At 35.8% G+C, this 26833-nt stretch overlaps 2 protein-coding genes across 9 annotated transcripts in view; one reads left to right on the plus strand and one right to left on the minus strand.

Moving 5' to 3' along the window:
* Positions 1-3991: 3991 nt before the first annotated feature.
* The window catches only part of LOC141378258 (serine/threonine-protein kinase pim-2-like), an 82041-nt gene continuing 59199 nt past the window's right edge, over positions 3992-26833 (minus strand). For 5 of the 8 annotated variants that reach the window (XR_012392307.1, XR_012392306.1, XR_012392309.1 and 2 more), the window contains 7 exons: positions 9364-9452; positions 9225-9266; positions 8175-8300; positions 7997-8028; positions 7184-7439; positions 6950-7069; positions 3992-6669 (listed from right to left, as the gene is read on the minus strand). Coding sequence is in view for 2 of the 8 variants with exons in the window: in XM_073926352.1 (XP_073782453.1) it covers positions 6566-6669; positions 6950-7069; positions 7184-7439; positions 8175-8300; positions 9225-9266; positions 9364-9452; positions 9769-9856 (825 nt within the window). In the remaining 6 variants the exon portion in view is untranslated. Of the gene's footprint in view, positions 6670-6949; positions 7070-7183; positions 7440-7996; positions 8029-8174; positions 8301-9224; positions 9267-9363; positions 9453-9768; positions 10001-26833 lie in introns of those variants that run through there. The other 3 variants (XR_012392304.1, XM_073926352.1, XM_073926351.1) reach the window with 3 other exon arrangements.
* The window catches only part of LOC141378251 (uncharacterized), a 62395-nt gene continuing 46234 nt past the window's right edge, over positions 10673-26833 (plus strand). The window contains exons 1-3 of the mRNA XM_073926305.1: positions 10673-10759; positions 12758-12921; positions 13019-13226. The gene's annotated coding sequence lies outside the window, so the exon portion shown is untranslated. The remainder of the gene's footprint in view (positions 10760-12757; positions 12922-13018; positions 13227-26833) is intronic.

Raw genomic sequence — 26833 nt, forward strand, 5'->3', positions numbered from 1 at the left:
CAACTTGTTGTGTTTGTTGCGATGGGCATTGTAGCTGTCCACTCAGGAAATACAAAGCTAATGTTGTTTTCAAGTCATACTTGTATGTGATTTTGACCGAATATTCAAAGTAACATATCATGGTAAACAACATAGGGAGCGAGTCACAAGTTGGCAATGAACGAATTTGCGGCTATAACACCAACTTTACCTCAATGGAATAGAAATATGGGATGAAAATAAAGGAAGCAGATGCAGATGAAAATGTACGTTTGCGCACAGGTGGAGCAGTTGTAGGTTGTTGTGTTGTTGTTGATTCTGATTCAGAAAAACTGAACGCGACGCACATCAGCAGGAAGGTCGACCAAAACACAAGAAACTGCCCCATAATGTGAAGAATTGTACGCTTTAAACAGCAGAACACTGTTGACTTTATGTCTGGACCCTAAACTCTCCCTTCAACAGATTAAATACTCCCAAAAAATACTGCAAAACTCCGTTTAAAGGAACTAAAGCCGTCAGATGATCGACGCTGACTAAACACGGAAACACAGCAGCGCTGCGCCTTCACAATAAAAGTCCCGCGCGCACGACACTTAAAGGGATAGTTCCTAGCAAGAGAAAACTTTTGTCACCATTTATTTATTGAACATTTATACATTTATTACCTCTGTTAAACAAAAATATGTATTCTGAATAATGCTAGAAATCGGCAGGAAAAAATACTATGGAAGTCATTGTCTAGCAGTCTGTCTAGCAATGTTTAGCCTAAATGTGTTTAACAGAAAAAAGAAACTCAAACATGTTTTGAAGCAAGTGAAGATTGAGTAAATGACGACAGAATTATCATATCTGGGTGAATATTTCGTTTAAAGTCTGCATTAAATCAAAATGTTCAATGTTTATGTTGCTAGCATATGGCTAGTCTTAAAATAAACAAGTTAATCTGTGCAAATGAATCCACTGAAAAGTTTGTTTTGTGGATCTTTAATCAAAATCTGCCCATCGGCTTCTTTTCTGAAACGGCGATTCTTTTCTGACGACTCTGACTGGCCAGGTTATGTCCGAGTCCAATCAAAACTGGACTCGAGTCCTAGTTCGATTACCCCAATACAACCAAAACCCCTCTAAAACCAGCCTGGTTGACTAGCTAAAACTAGCCAACCAGCCTAGGCTGGTTTAAGCAGTTTTTTTTTTTCAGTAGCAGTCTTTGTTTTCATGAATGAATTATTTTTGTTCCAGTTTGTGATGTTTTATTCGATTTAAAACCAATTAAATTATTTGCTCCTGTTATAGTTTGAGCCAAAAATATGTCAGATGGGCATAAATATACGCCCTTTATGTTGCAAAGTTTAATTTCCAGATTAAAAAACTAAATTAACCATATAAATGAATGTCTAATTAATGTCAAACGTCAAACTAACTTTATTGCGGTTTACGACCTGGCTAAGCACAAATAAAAAAAAAACATTCATGTTAACCTTATACATAAAATAATGGTGCACCTAAAAATAAAAATTTAACATTCATGTCATTTCAAGTCTGGATGATTTTCTTTCAAGTTATTTTTGCAGGATGTCTGTAATGCAATAATATATGTATATATATATATATATATATATATATATATATATATATATATATATATATATATATATATATATATATATATATATATATAATTTTAGGCTGGATTACTGTAATGCTCTGTTTGCTGGCTGCCCAGCATCCTCTATTAATAAACTTCAGCTAGTACAAAATGCAGCAGCTAGAGTTCTTACCAGATCTAGAAAATATGATCCCCTATCACCCCAAAGTTATCCTCCTTACCCTGGCTGCCTGTTAAGTTTCATATTGAATTTAAACTATTACTTCTCACCTATAAAGCTCTAAATAATCTAGCTCCTTTTTATCTAAACAACCTTCTGTCTCGCTACAATCCAACTCGCTCTTTAAGATCTCAAAAGTCAGGGCTTCTGGTAGTACCTAGAATAGCAAAGTCGAGTAAAGGAGGTCGAGCCTTCTCCTTTATGGCTCCTAAACTCTGGAATAGCCTTCCTGATAATGTCTGAGGCTCAGACACAATCTCTCAGTTCAAAACTAGATTAAATACCTATCTGTTTAGCAAAGCATACACTCAGGGCATCACTTAGTAGGTTTCCACACAGGTTTCTGCATCTCGTTTATAAACACTATGAACAGCAGCTACGCTAATTATTCTCTTTATTCTCTATTTCCACCTGGGTATACTCATCCCGAGACCCTTAGACTATGAAGCGCCACTGATTCGATCCAAGACCAGCGACAAGATGATCCCAAGGTTTCCATAATCCTGGACCAGGCCGTTTCCTGAGCAGCTGCTGTGGTGATCATAGAGGAGTGGAGAGCATGAGACTGATTTCTGCGACGCTCCAGGGACAGACGAGCCTTCGCTGAGGTCCAGCTTCTCCAGAGCCTTGACTGCAGCTCTGCACAAGACGTTTGGCCAGTGGAGAAATGGTTGTGCCCAACTGAGCCACGTTTCTCTTAAGGTTTTTTTTATTCTGACCTTTCCCCAATTGGTGAAGGGTTTTCCCTGCCGCTGTCGCCACTGGCTTGCATGGTTCAGGATCTGTAGAGCTGCGCATCGATGGATTTGCTCTTCAGTGTTTGGACTCTCAGTAATAATTATTAGACCACACTGAACTGAACTTAAACTCTGAAAATTGAACTGACACTGTTTCAAACACTATAATCTTCTATGTGAAGCTGCTTTGACACAATTTAAATTGTAAAAGCGCTAGAGAAATAAAGACGAATTGAGTATATATATATATATATATATATATATATATATATATATATATATATATATATATATATATATATATATATATATATATATATATATATATATATATGTATATATATATATATATTTATGTTAAATATAGATATTTATTGTCAGCATCAACAACATCTCTTATACAGTAACAAATGCTTTAAATGGGCTTTTAATGCATTTATTACTTTTTAAAGGCTGTAATGAACTGAATTGCATGAATGAAAACTTACACTGTTTATTTAACACTGTGCTTTAAAAGTGTGCTTTGACACATTCTTACATAAGTTCATTGTTCAATGCATAGTTAAAATAATACTTAAATATATTAACATCAAATGCTAAATAAATAAAATTTTCTCCGACTCCTGTGTGTAGGCTCAGTAAGTTGACTTTTATAGTGACGAATAATTTTTTACATTGCCTTTAAAGGGAAATAACTGAACATAAACATAGGAGGCTGACAAAAATGGTCGTTTTAGAAGAACATTTCAGATGGCGCTTAGAGGTTTTTGCATCTGAACTCTTCATATATAAAAGTATGGTAATAATACATTTAATATATTTAAATTAAGTTAACTTTTGGTTAGTATACTTGCAATGTACTTATTTTCACCTGGGGTCTCTTTAACTCAGTGAACACTAGCTGGCTCATTTTACTTATTAGCTTATATTTGAGTGTACTGTGCTGTGTAGATGTAACACTAGCACAAACTGAAGCATAAGTGTGTTTCCATTAGTTTTCCACAAAACTTTTCTGAGTGTTGTTAAAAACTGTTGTGAAATGAAGACATTTCCATTCTAACCATTGTTCTTTGGCTAAAGCTCAACATTTGCTGGTCAGACACTGAAAGAGCCCTGGTGCTAGTTCAGTAGATATTATAGTAGGATTACTCATATCAGTGAACACACTCTTATATTTCACATTATAGTCACACAAATGGCAGGGCAATGTGCTTTAAACATTACATGACGCATCAATATTGTTCTATAAAGGCTAAATTGAGTCTGCAGTCTGTAAAACAGATCTTCTCTGTGTTGTTTTGTGTTGTGTTCACACTTATTGTCAGATCAACACACAGATAAAGTAGTTCAGGCATGTTTTGAGTGCATTACAGTGCCGTATCACTACGCTGAAGGATTTGACTTGTGTTAATGCAAGGAGCCGGTGTGATGAACAAAGAGCAGGAGTCAGAGATACAGTTTATTGAAGACAATAGTTTACAGTTTGATCAGCAGAAAACAGCTTCAACACACTCCATGGGGTTCGCAGGCCGCTCTGCATACAGTCTCAGTTTCACAGAAATGATAGAAGAGCAGCACACATGTGGTCAGTGACCAAATCAGATCATCAGGAATTCATACTTCCATTGTTTTCTGACATGATGCTGTTTTCCGCTTCCACATTTTTTAAAAATTATGAGACAAGTAAAAATATACAATCACAGTACATTAAAAAGAAAATGGAAAGACAAAAAGAAAACATTTTAAAAAAAGAAAACAACAAAAAAAATTAACAGTAGGGGTATATACATCACATATTAAAGAAAAAGATTATATAATTGACACATTTCAGTTGTTTTTAAAGCATTTTTTTGTAAAAGAGTTAGAAATTGTTTTAAAGTACATTTGGTTTGAAAATGTACATTTATGTATATACAATTTTGTTAATAACATAAGAAGATTAAGAAAAAAATATATTTTTTTATGTATAGCATCCGTTTTATTATTAACAAAACATTTTCCCATAGTAAGGAAAAATCTTTATCAACATTCTTAATAAGAAAAAGAAAAATCGTTTCAAAGCAAATTAGAAAAACTGCATTGCCAAAATAAGTGAACTAGGCATTTTTTTTTGTGTTGCTTACAAAATGAACAATTAATATCAATATCTTTTTTATATCTTACTAAGAGAGTATTGACCGAGTGTGTATGGTGAATAGTTCTAAATGAAACTTCTATTATCTTATTTGTAATTAAGTAGCTATTTGGGATGAGCCATATTTGATTTCTTCAATCAATATCTGAAACAAAAGAATTCCAATAAAATAAAAAAAAGTCACATTTGGAACTGATACAGTTCCATTAGGAAATAACATCAGAACTTTTCAATGCAGATGGATGGGGCAACCATTACTGTTTCCAAAACAGTGAAAAGCCTTGGAGTAACGATTGATGACCAACTAAACTTCTCTGACCACATCTCTAGAACTGCTCGATCTTGCAGATTCGCACTCTACAACATCAGAAAGGTCCGACCCTTCCTATCTGAACATGCAGCTCAACTCCTTGTTCAAGCTCTTGTTCTCTCTAGACTGGACTACTGCAACTCTCTACTAGCCGGGCTTCCAGCTAACTCTATCAAGCCTCTTCAGCTGCTTCAGAACGCAGCAGCACGAGTGGTCTTTAATGAACCTAAAAGAGCACATGTCACTCCGCTGCTCATCCGTTTGCACTGGCTGCCAGTTGCTGCTCGCATCAAATTCAAAGCTCTGATGTTTGCTTACAAAGCGAATTCTAGCTTCGCTCCTTCTTATCTGCTCTCACTTCTGCAGATCTATGTGCCCTCCAGAAACTTGCGTTCTGTGAATAAACGTCGCCTCGTGGTTCCATCCCAAAGAGGGAAGAAATCACTTTCCCGAACTCTCGCGCTCAATCTGCCCAGTTGGTGGAATGAACTCCCTAACTGCATCAGAACAGCAGAGTCACTCGCTGTCTTCAAGAAACCACTAAAAACTCAACTATTTAGTCTCCACTTCTCTTCCTAATCTGCAATTGCCTCTCTGGCTCCACCGCTAACTGTATTACAAAAAAATAAATAAATAATTTACTAATGTTTTGCTTCGTACACTTTACACACCTGAAACTTGCCTAAAGCACTTATTCATTGTTGCTCTTATAGTTGTGTAAATTTCTTTTTTCGTCCTCATGTGTAAGTCTGCTAAATGTAAATGTACTGATTTGTTTGAAGAAGTTGCAGAGAAACTATATTTTCCTACCTTTGTAGTAGAAGCGTCTCAAGGGGGGAAGTAGAAGGATAGAGAATGCCTTGGACTAACCTAATAACTCCAGATGGTATGGCATCAAATACGACAGCAAATTCTTTAGGGGGGATGGGAGTATTGAATCGATTAAGAAATTTTGTTTATGAAATTGAGATAATTTAGCTGGTATTTTATCAGCATTATAGTTACAGAGTAATAACAATTAAGCCATCCAAATTAAGAAAATATGTAATTTGGAATAAAGTTCCAGATTGATGTTGGATTTTAGAGAATATTTTTTGTCCCATTTAATTTTGACAGTATTATTTAATGTACGGAAATCCAGCATATTAAGACCACCATTCTCAAAGCTCTTCATAACTTCTGCTTCCCACATTCTGCACTTCCTCCCGCAAGTGTCGCAGTCAGAGCTGCATGCAAATGAGGGCCGGCTGAAGCCTCCCCATTGGTCTATTAGCTCTAGATTGACACCTCCTCCCTCCAACCAATCAGGTGAGGAGGAAAGCTGACGTCACTCTAATGGCGGCTTCAACTGGCCCTCATTTACATGCAGCTCTGACTGCAACCCTCGCAGGAATTTGGGAAGCAGAAGCGGAAAACAACAAATGACAAACATCAAACATGGAAGAATGAAACCATTTCCTGCTGCTGAAAGCCTCTGCGTCATGCTGAACCCCTCGTGCTCCAAAATCTCCTCTAAAACAGGTCCTCTTTCAGGGTGGAAAGCATAAACTACACATATCTAGAACAGTCTTTATTTTTATTGGTTTTTTAGCCATGGCTGATCCAGAATCTGCTGCACTGTTTGCAGTCTCTGATCATCATCCCCAAGGGTAATGCAGGTATTCATAAATGCCATGAATTCTGTAACATTTTAAAAGAGAAAGTTAGTTAATGGTGGACACACACACACACAGCTCAATATTGACCTGAATGACTCCTGTTGTGCCCTAATGTTCAGTCTTCATGAAAATATAATATATATTTTCCTAATGTTGGCCTCATTTTAGAAACCGTCACCAAACCTCAAGATAAAGAAAAACATTGTTTTGGGTTTTTCTGCTGGTAAAATGTGGCCAGGGTCAATTCTGACCCATAAGTCAACAGGAGGGATGAACAGTGTCAGTCCCAGTCATCTTCTTACCTTCAGGTATGCTGGAACATTGTTTTTCTATTTCCCGCATGATGCCAAACAGCTGCTTCACTGTGTTTTTAACCGCCTTCTTTGGAGATATCCTTGTGTCTGGTGGGTATTTCTTTGGATCTGTCAGAAAGAGAGGTTTAGTGTTGAGCAAGCAGTTCAGCTAAAGCCCCATTCAACTGAGTCTCAGAGACTAATGAATGTTTTTCGGCTTCCTCCTGAAATAATCTGACTTACCATGACAGATGTGCATCCCACAGCCAAAATCAATTAGCTTGATTTGCAGAGGCCGGTCGATGACGAGGATATTACAATCATGAATATCATGATGACAAATTTTCCGCCTCAAGCACTCCTGCGCTGCTTTGACAATCTGCAGGATAAGCGTACGCGCGACTCTCTCCTCCAGGTGTTGGTGCTTCTGCAGGAAATCCTCCAGTGTTCTGCACGGGCCGAGATACTCCATCACCAACATTATTGTCTTACACACTTTCTGTAAGCAGATGCAATGAGTTAAAATAAAGCACACGACAGCAGTCCTCAGGTCAGTCTTTACTAGGCATGGGCCGGTATTAGATTGTGGCGGTATGACAACCTTGGATCAAAATATCACGGTTTCACGGTATTGTGATTACTGCTCTAATATGTAGTCTTTTTGAATGTCTGGGTAAAAGACAAACTTGTTCCCCTCTGAAAACAATATATTTTATTTTGTAATAGATTTATAATATTTTTTTGGCAGTAAACATGTCAGGCTAAATAATTCAAAAGATTAATTGACTTCTGCGGCCCTCATTTGTTTCAAAAACACTGATTTCTTTACTATTTAAAACAGCATTTTTGGATATTTATTCAGCTGGAGATACCGTTGTCCTAAAAAAACTGTAAATAATATATCTCACACAACGGTATTACAGAAAATTTGGCAGTTTTAAAACCTCGACTTTTCCATACCTTAAAAACAGTTATTGGCCCATGCCTAGTCTTTACACTGGCTTCCAGTTACATTCAGGATAGATTTTAAAGTAGAAATGAGTTTATTTTGCTTACCGCACCGGCATATCATTAACCCACAAGCTTTTCTGAAAACAAGACAAAGTTATTTACATGTCCAGAAATGCTTCTTGATTTAGGAATTTGAATTTACAAAATTAAAACGACAATAAGAAACGAGACAAACCCTCCTGCAGCGCATTGTGCATGAAATGTGCTGTATAAATACACTTACTCCTCTTGGCAATTTCTCCACTTTAACTAAAAACCATTCCTGGAGCTTGATGAGCAGCGGGCTGGGGGGATCTCTCACAATTGTCATCATGGCCACTTCGATTGGTATGGGTAACGGATATCCAGGCTGAAGATAAAGTGCACATTAGCTGCATATCAACAACATGTAATCCTGTTTTTCAATATAACTGTAAAAGAAAATCTGTAAATCAGCAGCTTTCCGTATTTTGTGATTCATGTTTTTTTTCTGTGTGTTTATTTATGCTTTTGAAATGCATTATGGGAGCTTGATGTTTATTATCTGCACTGGTTTTGTCAATTGTGATGTAAAAATCTGGTAATTCGGCTTCAGACGGTATTAGATTTTAATGTGATGAATTGCGGAAGCTTTGATTTTATCAAGATATTAAGCTGAGCTGTGAAACAGATTACTTTATCAGGTATGATTACAACAATACCTAGTGTATTGCTTATTAAATACATGTAAAAAAAGATTATAAAGTACAATAATAGGTAACACTATAATAAAGTATAAACTAAACTACTTTAGATAAATTAACTGATGTTAACGAGAGGACTTTACTGCACAGAGTTAACGAACCAAAGACAAACAGTCTCTGAATTCCCAAAGTCGTAGCCCAGATTAACATGAGAAAAGCATCATGTTTGAAAATAAATGGCTTAATAAGGGTTCAACATGTTGCAGAATAAAATAATCTTAAAAGACACTCTAAAAGTGTAAATAATAATTATTCATTATTGTGCATGTTCATTATTATGATATACTGAATTATTGAATATTGGCATGTGACTACTTTTTTCTGTTATATGTATATAAAGTCACTGTTAAACTGCAGAGTTAAATTTTCAGCATCAAAACTCGGCAGAGCACATATTAATTCCCATCATAACCATAAATAAACAGAAAACAGCAGTGAATCACAAAATGATCAGTAGATATTTGTATAACCACAGCCGCAGACAGACTCATCTATTAAATGTATTTTGTGATGCTTCAAATATGAATCACGCATGATGTTTTCAGACTTACCACATTGCTGTCAACTTCTGAAGTAGTCGACTTGATGATAAACTGTGGATGAAAAGTAGAATTAAACATGAGTGAGCAATCAAACATGATTTCTCTAAAGTTGATGTCCTCTAAACTGGACTAGGGTGAATAGACTTACCTGTTTGCCGTCCATTTTTCTGATACCACGATAGACATTGCCGTAGCAGCCAGCTCCAATATTTTCTTTCAGGTCATATTTTGCTTCCACTGAAAGATAAAAACAGCATGTTCATTTGAGACAGCTTCTAGTTATGCCTGAACAGATAGTATAAAAATAAAGCCATTTAACCCGTAACAGCCAACAACATAAACAAAGCCAATTTGCCCCGAATTAAGTTTTTTGAAACTTTTTTTAATTCAAAAGCCTTTTCCCAAAATATGTCAAAATAGTTTGTCACTAAAAAAATCACTCCATTTGCTGAAACTGAGAGAAAGTTGAGGCCAAATGACCCCAGTGTGTATGAAACAGCAACACAAGGGTTAAACAACATCAATCAAACATTAAAAATACATTCAAATGTACCAGAACCAGGAGAAGGCCCTATCCTCTGTCTACATGGCGGTCTTCTTTGTCCGGAAGGACCGGGAACATGTAACATACTTTTTTCCATTTATTAGCAGTAAATAACGCTCTCTAGGGTGTATAAATGAGTTTACTGCAGTTAATTATCTGAGTTTTCGCCTTGTCTGAGTATCAAATGAAAAGTTCCTCAATACACGTCTGTTCTGTCAGGCGTCTGGTGGATTCTGACACTCGCGGTGCAGAGCGCGTTCGATTTATGACGTAGCGTAGGGCCAGACCAAAGATGGGATGGGGGTCCTGTAGGTACAGGTGTTCGCGTTTATTCTTCAGGGTGTAAAAGGTGAAGTGGCATATTAACCTACTGTTTAGGGCTCGTGATAACATTATAAAATACGCGTGGACCTTATACAACTCTTTTGCCATCTCTGCATGGGGAAAAGAGGGAAGAATAAAGTTAATCACGCAAGGCCTGGCATGATTGATGTTTGACGGGTCCAACACGGCTGATTAATTTGAGGACTCTGCATCGGCCTTTAGCTCTGCACTGAATTTACAATGTAATACGGAATCACGATGCGTTGACTCTTGTCCAGAAGTCTGCTGCTAAGAAATCGAGAGCTCCGGAGTCTAATGTTAGTTGTCATGGAAACGAGGATGTCTTGGCGGCAGTACGTGAAGTTGCTAACCTATGGAATAAAATTTCTGTTATAATTATAAAATTCACGCATCTGCAATTATGAAACCGCAAAGGAAAACGGAACATAACTTGTGACGTTACTTTACAGACACGAAATAGTTTCACCACGGACACGAAGAGTACGAATCAAACAGCGACAGTCCACTGTCAAAATACATCACCGCGGTCACAGGCATTAATAAACGAGCCAGAGTCATCGATCACAACAGTGCGCTTGCGTGATGAGATCCTGAATCCTGACTGAAGGAAGCCCCCCGAACAAAATGTCTGGGCAGCTCCCACACACCGTCTCAGGTAAGACTTTTGTTAATCCCTCTTTGAGAACTGTCCTCCATGAGCTGTAATAAAGGTTGAGACTCAATGAGGTCCATTTTCGCTGTGTTTCTTAGACATTTTACAGAATCAAAATTAAGATCGGGCCGAGGATAGCAAGCTAAGTTAGCATAACGTAAGTGAACTTGACAGGCAGCGAGCGCAGAACTTCTCAGTGAATCACTTAACGGTGTTTAACTATAACATGGCATCTGTTGATTAAGTGTTTTTGAAAGCCAGATAGACTATTGATCTATTATAAAGAAGATATCAGCAAAAGGCAAGTTAAATATTTGAGGGTTTTTGCTTATTTTTATGACAGTGAATCAAATCCATCAATTGTTTAAAAAACTTGAGATCTACGTTAATTTATCTTATTATCACCGAATGAGTGGGAAAATATATTGAATAATGTAATAAAGTCTGTGCAGATTAGCAATTGGTTAAATAAGTGACCCGGACCCATGGGCGTAAATCATGAGGGGCAGTCATTTAAACACTCGTATTTCATCTGAAAGCTGAATAAATAAGCTCCTCATTGATTTATGAGAGAAGATTATATGTTCAGATATACGTTTTTATATTATCTTTAAGTTAGCAATCCACATTACTAAGCAGAAATGACGTTTTTATATATTTATAGCAATTTACAAAGTCTTTATGAAGATAATTCTTATCTAAAGTAGAGTAACCTAACTTAAATAATTTGAGCAAATAGCCAAAAAAGTATATTTTGTCTCATATAGTGACTATTCCCTCAAATCTACCTGCTCAACATAAGACTCGTTTCTTAGTATTAGAAAAATGCCCAATATCTATCTGTCTGTCTGTTTTTAATTAGCTCAGATTATGTCCTGCTTACAAGCACTTGAATCTATGAAAACTGATCATACTAAGATTTTTAGCATAATAGAAAAAGTGGACCTTTTAAAGACTAAAGACTTTGATATTATTTTCTGCTGGATACCGGGCTGGTCATATGGGATGAATTGGAAATGAGCGTGCAGATAAAGCATGATAAAGGAAGATAGAAGTTGGAGATAACAGAACGTAAACTTCCTGTGTCTGATGTTAAACCTGTTTTAAATCTGTATGTTAATGAGAAATGGCAGATGGAATGGGATGAATGTAGGAAAAACACATGGTATGAAGTGAATCCATTAATTAATGAAAGGAATAATTACCATTTTGAAAATAGACATGACCAGGTTGTTCATACAAGATGTAGCATCAGACACTCATGGCTTACACTCGCATATTTATGAAAAGCGGAAGAAATACCTATTGGTGACTTGTGTAAAAATATTTTACCGATAAAACATTTTAATATGTTTAAAATATTTCCCGAATAAAAACGTTCTCTAATATCATGTAAAAATACACATTGTGTTTTTAAATGATATTGGAGAATGTTTTTATTCTGGAAATATTTGAAGTGAGCTGTTTGAAAAGGTGTTTTACAATATTTATCTTTAATCTAACTAAAAGATTGTATATGACTGTTTTCAGTGTTGTTGCTTGCTACTTGTATGTTTTTTGTTGTTATTTTAAAATGTATGTTTGCTAAGATTGTTTACTAACTGCAATGAGCGTCATCATGCTAACTGATATGATATGATTATAAATTGTATATTTAGTACATGTTTTTTGCCATGAATATAGCCAATGCTGCTGATATGGCATTAAAACCTAAATAAAATCTGTCCATCCATCCATCCATCCATCGTTCTGTCTATCTATCTATCTATCTATCTATCTATCTATCTATCTATCTATCTATCTATCTATCTATCTATCTATCTATCTATCTATCTATCTGTCTGTCTGTCTGTCTGTCTGTCTGTCTGTCTGTCTGTCTGTCTGTCTGTCTGTCTGTCTGTCTGTCTGTCTGTCTGTCTGTCTGTCTGTCTACCCTCTTTAACCATTGTCAATCATAATTCTGCATGACTTACAGCTTAATTTTATGTTAATGTTTATCAGGTTCCATTTGGAGAAATAATATCTGCTGCTCAAAGCCTGGTGTCGAGGCTCACCAACACCCTAAGATCACCAGAGAACACAAACCAACTAAGAGAGATTAGTTCAACACAGAGAGAGAGGACAACATCAAGTTTCCAGAGCCAGTCAGTTCAGCAAGAAATGAGGTGTGAGATTCAGTGGATGACTGTGTGTGTAGAAGAATCTAATGTGTTTTTTTCTCTAATACAAATTGTTCCTACACTAATGAGAAAATATTTGTAGGTCATTTCCTGGGTTTTTCCGAGAGGAGCGTAGAGGGAAAAGCTGTTTTGCACCATATAAGGGGCAATGTAAAAGCTTATTAATGTATTTTTACCTGCTGGACAAACAGCATGAAAAAACACCAAAAGGAGAGGCAGAAGTACATCTCACTATGGCTGGACTTGGAAGACAGCAGTTAAATGTGCAAGAAAATTTCCCCCATTCAGAGGTATGATTAAAGTTCCATGCCCTGTTATTTTGTATTTCTGTATTTGTTCCAAAATTATAATGTATTAATCAGGGATGCTCATTTCGGTTAATTTTGCTAACCGACAACCGTCGCTCATTAATCGGTTATTAACGGTTAACTGGTCAGATTACAATTAATTTTATATTAAACAAATTGACGTGTCTATTTTGTGTCTGACACATTAAATAATGCATTTTAAAATACTAATTTATTTTTATATGCTAGCACAGTGGTTCTCAAACTGTGGTACGTGTACCACTAGTGGTACGCAGGCTTCTTTCTAGTGGTACGCGGATGAATCAAATATGTAATATGTACATGCTTCATATATTTAAAGAAATTATCAAAAATGATTTATATACGAATATGATGACATAAAGCCTATATTTATGAGGTCTAGGCAACATTTCCAGGTGCTAACAAACCAGGAGTTATTTCTTTTTTAAACTGTACAGAGCTTAAGCTGCTTAACTAGACCTAATACGCTACTGTATTTCAAAACTGCTCATTATGGTGGTACTTGCAAAGACAATTTTTTTCCGAGGTGGTACTTGATGAAAAATGTTTGAGAACCACTGTGCTAGCATATTAATAATAGAACAAAACAACAGAGCATCTTTACGCACTTGCAGTGTTTAGCACAGAAGAACAGAATAAGAGAAGAACTAAATAAAATGAATAAAATAAATAGGACTGCCCTAAATTATTTTCACTTCAATAATTAATTTATATTACAAAACAAAAATACTGACTGATTCTTTTTAATAACCGGCATAGGCTGTTTTTTTTTCGCCAATCATGTTTTTTTTTTCTTCTGTCAAATAAAATCGCAGACTTTCTCAAATCGCCAGCTCCACGGAAAATATGCATTTATTTAATGCCCCGCTGTCATTATTATAATCACAAAACCTTTTTACATTTTAATAGAAATCATTATTTTAAAGAATATGTCCTGATATGGTTTCCTCTCTCTCTTTCTGGCAGTTCAAGTGCGCGCGCTGCGTGATGAAAAGACAACAACACGTGCGCATAGGTTGACTTTTTGTAAACAGTTTTGTTGTTTAAATATGATGTTACATTATTGTGCATACATGCTTTATAAGCTATAAAATAAAAGGTAAAGCCTATTTGTTGTGTTTATGATGCAGATCCAGGTCAACATCAGCGCTAGTTTGGCATCAACACGTCTGTTAAACAGCAATATTCTTCTTCCATTTTGCTTCTTTGGCAAATGTGTCTGTAGGCACGGGTTATACGTTGTCGTCCCGCAAGTTAAGTATGCCTTGCAGTTAAACAAGGGGCCGAAAACAAGGCGCACCTCACTGCCTTTATGTTGACAAGGAAAAAAGAAGAGAGGACCGCGCTTCTTCTCATGAAACGACTGAATCAGCTGGGTATCGATTGTGTCTGTGTTGTTACAATTGTAATATTTAATAATATATAATAAATTGATATTCAAGATTTGTATATTCATCCAGCTCTGGATAACTTAAAACAGCGATTAGACCTTCAGAGCGGCAATAATGCGTCCTGAAGTAAAGCGAAACGGCTATAAACTCTAGCAAGATAGAGTGATTATATGCAGAGCCATATTCCTTTATCTTTAAATAAAGTATAACTATAGAAACTGTGTTCATCTTAACTGAAAGCTATTCGTGTTTTCTGGCCTCACGCATCGCGCACCTGTCAGTCAGTCAGCACGTAACGCCAAAGGGTTAAACAGACTATACGGTTACAGAAAAGTTTGCGTTATAATCCACTTACCTTTTAATACATTTTGATGCGATTATAATCCGCTATTAAAAACAACAACAATAACTGAATGTTTTGAATGGATAATGTAGCCGTGGCGGGATGCATTTTGGTCCCCGCCATGGAAGAATGAATGTAGCGGAAACCATGCTCTTTAAAACTTCTCTGTAGTTGTCTTGACAACACAAACTGCTGCTCTGGGATGAGCCGCGAGCAAAAGATGCCCCTCTTAACGCAAAGGCGCATTCAATCGGCCCCTTATGCAGCCAAACTAAAAATATATCAAATAATATGTTTCATGGTTTAACTGATAGCATTAATCGGTTACAAACGCACCCTTTTGGTTAACGGTTAATCGATTATATTGAGCATCCCTAGTATTAATATAATTGAACTGTTCAAGCTTTCAGATATACTTGTGAAATTGTTTCTAAAACTGGCCAACATCTGTGGTGGATGTTTGTTACGCAAGTTTTCAGGTATGTTCTTTTTTCTTCTTTTTTTGATGATGATGATGATGAAATGCTAATACACTCTCAGTAATTGTGCTAAAGCTGGGGCTTTTCAAAGTTTGTGTTTGTATGTAAAGCTCCACATTAGTATCTTAAAACCAAAACCTAAAGTGTACATATTGCACTCAAAAATACAACCATGTTCTCTTTTAACCCCTTGAAACATCATGGCAGTTTGTGTACCTTTATTTTTTTCTAGGGATGCACCGATACCATTTTTTTTGGAACCGATCCGATCTCGATACCAAAAATTCTGAGCATTGATTAATACAGATCTGATACTGTGCTGTTTTTTTTTCTAAGCATAATACAGTTTCTATAGCTCTGGTGATAAACTCAAATGATACAGTAGGTGAGAGTTCAAAGTGACTATTACCGCCGCGTCATATACCGCCGCCGTTTGAAATAGGAGCCGCTTTGTTTTTAGTGTATGACCGCAGTTTGTGAATGAGCCGCCAGGGGGCGCAAAGGGATGGGATGCGAACCGACAGAAATAGCCCACACAGCAGCCTTAAATATGCTTTTGTGCTTGTAAATGAGATTAAACAATAAGTCAAAGCCTTATAATTCCTTTATTAATCATTTAAAATTTGTTAACACGATTTATTGTTATTCTAAACTTTTAAGTGCAAAGAGGATTCTTTTTGAAAAATAGAATTGAAGAAGTAAAAGACAACTAAAATGAAAGCACAAACATTTAGTACAAATATTCTAAGTATGCCTAAATTAAAAAATTAAAGCAGTCTTTTAGCCTAAATGTAAAGAGATTTTCAGTGTTTGCTATTTTGGTAGGACTAACACAAGACCTTTTCATTTATGTTTTAATTTACCTTTTTATTTACATTTTCGTTGTTGATTATATTTTACTATTTAATTTTATGTCACAATTATTGTACATAATAATAAACGAATAATGAAAAATAATAAAAATAGGCCTTATGTATTTAAGGACATGTGGTGAAACACTAAGAAACGGTCAGGCGCATGGTCTAAAGAGCTTAAGTTGAATACTGCTTCATAAAATAATTTTGCCGCAGGACATATCTAGCAGGTTTACTTTTAATAATTTTCAGTTATTTTTTTGTTTCAAAACAACAATGTTCTCTTTAAAGTTCTCTTTAAAGTATAACTGTTGTTTTGTTTTTTTACTTAATGGCCCAGTATGTTTCGTATTTTAATTTCAATTTCAGTCACCTTGCATATGCATTTGAAATATAATGCGCGCATAACCGCGGAAAGAAAAAAAAACTGTCAAAGGTTAGAGCTAATTCATCAAAATTAGCTATATTAAAATACAGCATGTAAGTTAATACAGGCAGAGTGTGAACAAACTCAAGGCTTAGATATGCGCTTGCCTTTTAATGCATTTAAAAAGATTTGCGGCCTTTTTAGGCTACAGGCGACTATGGTGTATAATGTTTCTTTTATTATTTTTTATTTTGTATGGTAAAGAACAATGCACTGTATGTTATTAATATAAACTTAGGTTAAAATTTACTATTGATAAACGTGACCTACCTCAATCAGATCACTTAAAGTATAATAAAATAATGTTAACGTCAATGTTCTTCTTTTTAAAGTAAAATTGTTGTTTTGTTTTTTTACTTAATGGATCAGTATGTTTTGTATTTTAATTTTAATTTCAGTCACCTTACATATGCATATGAAATATAGGCTAATGCGCGCATAACCGCGAAAAAAGAAGAAAAAGCTGTCAAAGGTTTGGCCAGTGTGTTTTTTGTCTAATAAATGATATATATATATATATATATATTTTTTTTTTTTACTTTAAAACTTTAAAACAGATTGCTATTTTTCTAATGACATATGATTTAATAAATTTGTATTTTAAAAATTTCTCTTGTTTGAATTTTTTAACTGCACTTTTTAGGAAATATTTTAGTACATCAAAAAGTGTGGTTATAATGACATCTGACTGGCTAATCCAGCAAAAAAGTCACAAAAATGTAGTATTTAAATCTCATAGTTAAATGGAAACTGAGGCGTATAACTGCAAAAAGGTCCACTTGAAAAAAAAGAACCATCCCTTTCACCAGGCTGGCAACGGGCCTCATGTGTGCGCATGAGTCGATATGTTGCCTGTTTTATGTTTTATTGTCTACATGCTACTATGATGTATAATAATGTTGTTATTGTTGTTTTGTCTGGTAACCTTAGGCTAAAACTTATAATTCATAAACGTGTTAGAAATAAAGCATGAAAAACACGTTAAAAACTATTTCTTTTGCGTATAATCGGGAAAAAACAGTCATACAGTTGGTTAAGAGGATATATTTATTCTGAGGAAAAAAAGCAAATAGAAATACAAAAATAGCTGAATGTTTTCTTTTAAGTTGTCTCTAATACTGAAGACGTCGGTGGGCGCTAACAGAGGTTCGTGTGGACCGTAGAAATTCTTTCACTCTGTCCTTTATGCGTTTGCTGTCAGCGCTGGTCAGGTATATATATATATATATATATATATATATATATATATATATATATATATAGCCTATATATATATATATATTAATAAACTTCACAGCCACAAATATAAATAACACAACTTGTACTAAAACTGGGCGAGGATTTGAAAGAATACGATGCTTGTTATATAATTTAAAATGTTTTTCCTCTTGTCCTATTTCTGCATACAAATTTTTTCACTCGCCAGGAACTTGCCGCTGGAGAGCACCGTCAACGATCTCAATCTTATGGCTCATTCTTCACGATTATAGAATTAAAATAATGGCGCGTTAGGTTTTTTATGCCGCGGGTGCAACCAACAAGGGTTGTGCATTTTAGTTTAACTTTTTGAGCGTTATAAGCAGTTCGGTGTTAGTTTTTATATAAATATATCAAGCCGAAACTAAACAGCGCATTCTCTCCGCCTCCTCGTTCATAACCAGCTGGACACGCTACTGAAGCAAGCAGGAGAGATAGCCTACTCCGTCATTCATAATCTTAGCTGATGTATCCGAGTCGAAAGAATATATTAAAGAGGAATGTTCTTTTAACAGTCCCGATACGTTTAATCTTTTTATTTTTATTTTTTTACTTTTTTTCCTGTCATTTCTCTTCATCAAATTATTTTTTAAGCTGCTTGATTATGTTAAAACAGAAAGCAGAGCCCGTCAATTGAGAGCGATGCATGTCATGTGTTGCATAATTGCCTTTTTTCTTGTGCGTGCGTGATCCATTTCTGATTCTTTTTTGCTCGGGCTCTCACACACAACCTTTATGTCTGCTGTGTCTTTAATATGGTGTGTAGATTATTATGCGTTATTGAAACATCAAGGGGGACGCAGCAAAGTAACTTATAAATTAAAATTGTATTATTTTATGCAACAGCCTTACATTTAAAACGGAAACATAAGGGCGATTATAAGCAAAAAGACCTCAAGGCTAGATGTTTTCTTTCCCTTTATTATTTATTTTTTTATTTTGGCGCATGTGTGCGATAGAAAAACTAGTGTAATAAGGCAAGCCATCTTTCCCAGACTCGGGGCAAATTCCGCCTTTCCTTTCACTCCGTTCCGAAGCCCCAGCTGGCCCTCCTGCCATCCACTGCGTAAAATATATGCTGGATAAGTTGACGGTTCATTCCGCTGTGGCGATCACAGACTAATAAAGGGACTAAACCGAAAAGAAAATGAACGAACGAATGAATGAATAAATTAATAATAATAAAATAAAAATAAGGTAATAATCTTTAAACACAAATGCCGCGTAAGCGGCCTTTTTATTTTTAGAGATGGTACATTTGAATTGCCTCTTCCCACTTCCCCCACCTCAAAATTGAAAGTTGCAAAGAGAACTATAGCTCATTTACACCTTGATGTGTTAGCCTCAATAGCAAAGAGCATAGCCCATTTACACCTCAACACAGAGCAAGTTTAGCGGAAGAATGTCAAATCAGAATCACGCAGATGAAGCACACCAGCTACTACTTTCATGAAACTATTAAATGTGTATTGTCATAAATTTGCTTATTTGCAGCAGCTTTTTTTCGCGCAACAGAATTGCGGCGTTGGGAAGCCGTCAATGAATAAAAACAGGGTCAATAGTGAAATCGGCTTTTTATTTTATCCCTATTACCTATATCAGTGCATTGAAGGCCTTTTATGGTGTCATCACGATAGAATAGCCTAAGTTATATTGAAATAATTTAAAGAACAAAGTTATAAAAACTCACATTACATAAATAAACAATTAAAAATATGTTTAGGTTGTCTTTATTTAATTGCCCTCGTGATGATGGTGTGCTTTATCATTATGTGCGTTTTACTTATAACGTGATTCAAATGATGGATCTGCGACAGAGAAACTAGGGGTTTTGGGAAACATGCATCACTATATCCTTTTTTTTCCCAAACTGTGCATAGTTCAGCCGCAAGTTACTGTAGCCTACGTCTTTTTTTTGGGAAAGCGCCCCATGTCCGCTAGTGCCGCGCGCCTCTTTCTCTGGGCAAAAAGGAGTTGATTTTTTAAATATTAAATATATAGATTAATTAAATATTCAGCAAAAGAGACATTTATTTCATATTTTACTATGCATTTCATCTGATAGGCAAATCTTTATAGCTTAATTAAACACATATTGTCAAAACCCACACATAGGCCTATTGTATGAAAATGAAAAGGGCCTTTTTTGTTATTATTAGACTACTATTTGTTATTTGTTGCCTAGGCTATTTTCACATTTTCACATTTGAGGTGCTTTATTGGTATGACAAGTAACTGTACATTCGTTTTGCCAAAGCAGTGCAGCGTCGCGTCTCACAAACAAGACAGTGCAAAAAGGGCAGTAGTGCAAACAAATATGAAAATAACATATAATAAAAAAAATGATTAATAAAAATAAAAATAGAATAAAAAAATAAAAATATAATAATAAAAATAAAAATAGATTTTTGATAACATAAAACAGTATAAAGGTAATAATAGTAGCCTATTATTAAAAGTAGGTCCACATAAAGAGTTCCAGCTTGTGTGTTGGAGACAGGAGCGGGTGGTTGAACACACAGCAGCACACACACTCCCCCAGTAAGATGGGTTCTGTTCGACAGGGACTCAAATTGTTTTGTATGTGTTGGATTATCGGGTAGAATTTCTCCTGGATCTCGGAGCAGGCCCGTGGCATGTGCAGGATAAATTTTTTGAAGAGCGGGACCGAGGGTGTGCCGCGTCGCGGGGGCACTTTTGATCATTTTGGAAGGGCACTAAAAAGGGCATGTGCACTGCACAGGTTGAGCCCTATGTGCACGTGCCTGTCTCGGAGTATTTAGTGCACTTAGTTAGGATATGCAGCTCCGTCTCAATCAGCTGCTGAGGGCACAGCCGCTTCCCCACCGGCAGCCATGTTTTTTTTGTGCCGGCCCGTCTCTACGGCTGGCTGATGTCCGCTGCCCGCTTCTAACATGTTAGAAAATACTGCAAATCAAGCTGTCGGTATCTCCCCGCGGTTGAAATTGTTCGTTATTCGGAAAAAAAAAAGAATAAATATCAGTGCGCAAGCTTTCTAGATTTATTTTAGGCCTATATTCAGCTGTTTTAATCTTGCAATTCTGATAACTTTTAGAGATAATGTCTGTTTTTACCAACTTGTCTGTCATTTATTTCTCATTTGCTACTTATTTTATTAATTTGTTGATGTTAATATACTACATATAGTCTTGAATATGCATCTAAAATCCTTTGGCATTCAAATTTGCTTTGAACTTAAAAGAGAGAAAGAATCTGATTTTACCTGTCAGAGCACATTGCATATGCCTTTTTTAAAATAACATTTATTTAACAAATATTTTAGCACATCGAAAGTAATTAAATTACCTGTCTTTTGATTAAAACCTTTATGCAAAAAGATCAGAAAAAAAGGCAATATATGCGACATGACATCGCTGTCATGCCACGATTTGAGGATAAATTCGCTTTTAGGTGCTGCTTTGAATAAAATAAAACTATTAAAAAGCACATTAAAGACACTCATAAAATAAAACATTAATAAAGGAGTATCTTATGAAAAAACACCAATTGACGGGCTCTGCTTTCGGTTTTAAAAGAATCAAGCAGCTTTAAAAATATAATTTGCTGAAGAGAAATGACAGGGGAAAAAAGATTAAACATATCGGGACTGTTAAAAGAACATTCCTCTTTGATATATTCTTTCGACTCCGACACATCAGCTAAGATTATGAACGACGGAGTGTCTCTCCTGCTTCAGTGGCGTGTCCCGCTGGTTATAAACGAGGAGGCGGAGAGAATGCGCTGCTTAGTTTCGGCTCAATATATATTAAATTAAAAACTAACACCGAGCTGCTTATAACGCTCAAAAAAGTTAAACTAAAATGCACAACCCTTGTTGGTTTCACCTGCGGGATGCACAATGAACCTAACGCGCCATTATTTTAATTCTATATTCGTGAAGAATGAGCCAACCGCATATGCTTAGTCCTGTTGGTCGGGACTCTCTGCTTTATAACTTATTAGTTTATTACAATAATCACACTTAGCTTTGCCATCGTTCTTCACCACATATAGCCACTCAACACATCTTGCGGTCCATCTTTAATGTTTAGATTATTGAAGGTGCTATTGATGTTTTGAGAAAAAAAAATTAATAGTACTGAAACTAAATTATTAAAAATAAACTTGCGGGACTTCGTTTATGTCCTGCGGCAACATTATTTTTATTACACTTTAAGTGATCTGCTTGAGGTAGGTCACGTTTATCAATGGTAAGTTTTAGCCTAAGTTTACATCAATAACATAATGTGCATTGTCCTTTACCATACAAAAAAAGAAAAAAAAAAAACATTTATTTATATTTTAAATGCATTAAAAAGCAAGCGCATATCTTAGCCTTGAGTTTGTTCACACTCTGCCTGTATTAACATAAATGCTGTATTTTAATATAGCTAATTTTGATTAGCTTTAACTGACAGCCTTTTCTTCTTTTTCCGCGGTTATGCGGCATTATATTTCACACACATATGCAAGGTGACTGAATATGAAATTAAAATACAAAACTTACTGAGCCATTAAGTAAAAAAACAAAACAAAACAGTTATACTTTAAAGCAGAACATTGACGTTTTGAAACAAAAAAACGGAACTGAAACTAAATTATTAAAAATAAACCTGCCAGACTTAATTTATGTCCTATTTTCATTATTTATTTATTTTCATTATTCGTTTATTATTATGTACTGAAACATAAAATGAGATAGTAAAATATAATCAACAACGAAAATGTAAATAAAAACGTAAATTAAAAACATAAATGAAAATATCTTGTCTTAGTCCTATCAAAATAGCAAACTTCATCTCTCTATATTTAGACTAAAAGACTGCTTTATTTATTTATTTATATATATATTTATTTATTTATTTATTTAAGACTACTTATTTATACTGAATGTTTGTGCTTTCACTTTAGTTGTCTTTCATTTCTTTAATTGTATTTTCCAAAACGAATCCTCTTTGCACTTAAAAAGTTTACAATAAACCAGGTAAACAAATTTTAAATGTAAGTTGAGGTGATCGCATGTTCACAACTGTGAGGTGATGTGCTCTACCGGCAGGATAATCTATATTATTTTGCTGTTTTTCATATGCGCATGTTTAGGATTTGAGATAATAACATTGCCATGATAGTCAAAGAAATCAAAACATTATTTTCACCCCAACGCAATTTAATCGGGCACTGAAGGCTAATAACTTAATTCTTATATTTGCTTTTTGACTTCTCACCATGTATCTTTTCTACAGCATAGTATAGTGTAAGAGCATGTCTATTACCAGAAAAACTCAATTAAAATTATATTTTAATTGAACACATCACATCACACACAGTAAGCTACGCCTACAGAACAGTCTGTTTAGCATTGTGAAAAGGCAAAGCTGAATATCTGTGGTTAAAGTGCCACCCAGCGGTCAAATGCTGCTGGCGCATCAAGTACCGCCATCGCCGCGGTATGAATGGCGGCACAAGGAACACATTGAAGTAGTAACATCTGTAAATCTTCTTTAGTAAAAATAACAGACCTATAGGCTGACTGTATATGACAAACACACAATCTAACTAAACATGATGCTTGCTATAAACTATAGGCTACATTATTTGAGCATTCATTATGACATTGATATATGTTGTGGTCCAGCTTATGTTTCCTTTTTTGAGTGAGACGGAGAAAGTTTAAAACAAGGTCCACTTATATGCTTCAGCGCCAAAACACAAAGTGGTCTGTTGAATAAAGTCTTAATATAATTAAAATGACAGCAAAATATTCACAGTTTCAGAATAGCCTATATTAGGCTACATCATGTTTAGTTAATGACAAGTTCAGTGAATGACAATCCATACTGCTCCTGTCAGTTTCACTTTTATTAATATAATCAACTACTTTGACCACAATAAGCCAGGCTTTACTAACTATTGGCAGCACTTAAAGTATTCCCCTCAGAAGAAGAAACTCAATCGGACACTTTCAAAAACTGAGCAGCACAAAGAGGAGAAATCAGTGTGTTGATGATCTGTCCAATGTATTATTAAGCTTTTTCTAATTCAAAGTTTCAGGTAGGCCTACTTTGTGTGTGAATACCTTGCAATTAGGGCTGGGTATCGACCGAATCGTCTTGCTACTATCGAGTATCGAAAAATTCTTTTGCGTTCGGTACCAAATTTCGATACTCAAGGGTATAATCTTGTCAACGTCAGTGAGCTAGAAAATCTGAGCCATCCTTAACGTGACCGGGTCAAATGCTGGTGATTGACTGCAGCGAGGCTGTCTTGAAAATCAGTAGTTTACGACGGTCACGCGCACTCACTCAGAGCTTGTCAAATGTGAGGCTGTAATGCGTACACTACTACACTTTAGAGCATAGCATACATTTAATGCAAAGGATGTTTAAGTAATCAAAAGTATGGCTACATTATGCAAAGATTGACGGCAACAGCGCACGATGCAATATCTGTAAAGTTATCGCGACCAAGACTGGCAACACGTCAAATATGATAAAACACCTGACACAGGGTCCCCGCGGGGTCTTAAAAAGTGTTAAAGTCTTAAAATAAAAAAATCGAAATTTATGGCTTTAAAAAGTCTTAAATTTGCTGTTCTAGGTCTTAAATATTTTTGCACAGGTCTTTATTTTTGTTGTTATTGCTAGGTTTTTGGGGTGTTGTAGTTCTTTATTTCACTAGTCCAATTGTAATTTGCATTACAACTACAAAAAGGTCAACTTTCAATAGCCAATCAGCTTTCTGATATTAAACCCAGTGCGCGCGGCAAATGTGACATCATCGCTGTGTTTGCGGAAGTTCGCTTTGAGTGCACGCAACATGATTTCACTGACAAACGTCGCAAGTGCAGTTTTATAAGTAAGAAGTGCTGTAATACGAGAGAGCGAATCTCTGCTCGCGCGCCGGTTTCCTTTTGTTCATGGACAAAACTGCTTGCGAGCTCTCAAAACACTGGCTGCTCACGTGCGAATGATCTGCTCTCGCTCAGTCAGACTCCTTTCGTGCTTTTGCTCTCCAAAGAAGCTTCAGCATACTGTAGTTGTGTTACAATAGCAACTATAGAATTACCACAACAGAGTAATTGAAGTACTTTACAAAACACTTTACAGCAGACACTAGTTCACTTTATTTTAGTGATAAAATGGGATTGATAGTAGCATTTATTTAAAGAGTGAATAGTACAGTAAGCTATAATACCTAAAATACCTAATTTATACCTATTATTACCTATTTTCTATCACGGTTACATTTCTGCTTGCCAGAATGACCAATAATTATTGGCTAGAAATTGCAACAGCCATCGGAAAGGAGGAAAGTTTTTGTAAAACTTTGGAAAAACCTGAGGGATAAGTTTGTTAAAACAACAAAAAAAGAGGCCCCCAAAAACATCTTCAATGATAATGATTATCTTTTTATTCGTCTGATTTTACTTTCTGTTTTTTTGGAGCGCCGCCTGTCATTAAAAAAAAATATCTCAATGGTGAACGTGTCAAGTATAAAAGCCTTAATCTGTTTTGTGAGTTGTGCGATGCGGTGCCAGGTGAAAGTATAAATCTGCATAAGATGTTTGTTTTTTCTGTAGTTCAACGGTGCATTTAATCTGACTTTACCACTGTTCAATTTAAATAACTTTGTTTTACCCCTAATTTAATGCTTTTACATTTTCTCTCGTGTGTTTTTGATATTGCGATATAGGTCTTAAATGTAATACTTAATGGTCCTAAAAAGGTCGTAAAAGGTCTTAAATTTGACATTATGATATCTGCAGAGTCCCCGTGACAGTACACAGAATTAATTTACGAGCAGAAAGTTGCTCCGACGCAGTCATTATCTTCATCCTCTTAGTATTTTCCTGACTCAGGGCCTCCAACAACGTGCCCACCACAAGCGTCGTCTTCCATGACTGATGAGGATAACTGCGCGATGGTTGGGGCTCCGAAAGGCAAACAGACATACAAAATCAGTTTTTAGCACTTCTTGCTTGTGTACCGTTAAAGCTAAGGCCCAGATTACACTACCAGTTAAATGTGACCCAATTCCGATTTTTTTTGCTTAAACTTGTGACAATGTGGTGCAATGTGGAAGAGAGAGCGTGTGTGGATATTCCGACGTGGGAAAAAACAACAACAACAAAGGAAACATGGAGGACGGTGGTCAGTCGCCATTATTTGCTCCCACTAGACCTGAGATCTCTCTCGTACCACAAATTCCTCTCAGTGGTGTAGGACATCATACAGCATATAAACAATAAGCGCTAGCTGCGATGCAGGCCCTTCCCCACCTCCTTCGCCTCAAAATCATTTTCAAGTTGGGCAAATTCGTGTTGTAATTTTTACGCTATTAACGTTATCAATGCACGCACTGCGGGCTACACATAGAACAACTTTATTCCCTTTAACACCAGTGCGCACACAGGCTACAATCTTACACACACACACACATCAGGGCCGTACCATTACATAAACTGCGTGGGGGTAAATCTGGACTGAACCATTTGCTGCTTATACTACACCACGTATTTCGTAGAGCTAAAAAGAAAATTTCTTCCATCGTGGCTAGTGTGGCACAGATGCTAGGACCCGCCTTTATGCATGCATCATAGGTTGTATGGCAAGTGTAAACGCATGAATTCGATATGGGTCACAATTAAAAGAACGTGTAAACGGACAGACAAAAAAATCTGAATTGGGCATCAAGACCTGACAGTGTGAACGGGGCCTAAGTTTGTGCGGGGAAAATGTATTCATTCTTTTTTTGGACCTAATGTATGCTGTGCAGCGTTATGTACTGATCCGATGG

Source organism: Danio rerio, chromosome 16, assembly GCF_049306965.1.
Source record: "Danio rerio strain Tuebingen ecotype United States chromosome 16, GRCz12tu, whole genome shotgun sequence".
Classification (NCBI taxonomy): domain Eukaryota; kingdom Metazoa; phylum Chordata; class Actinopteri; order Cypriniformes; family Danionidae; genus Danio; species Danio rerio.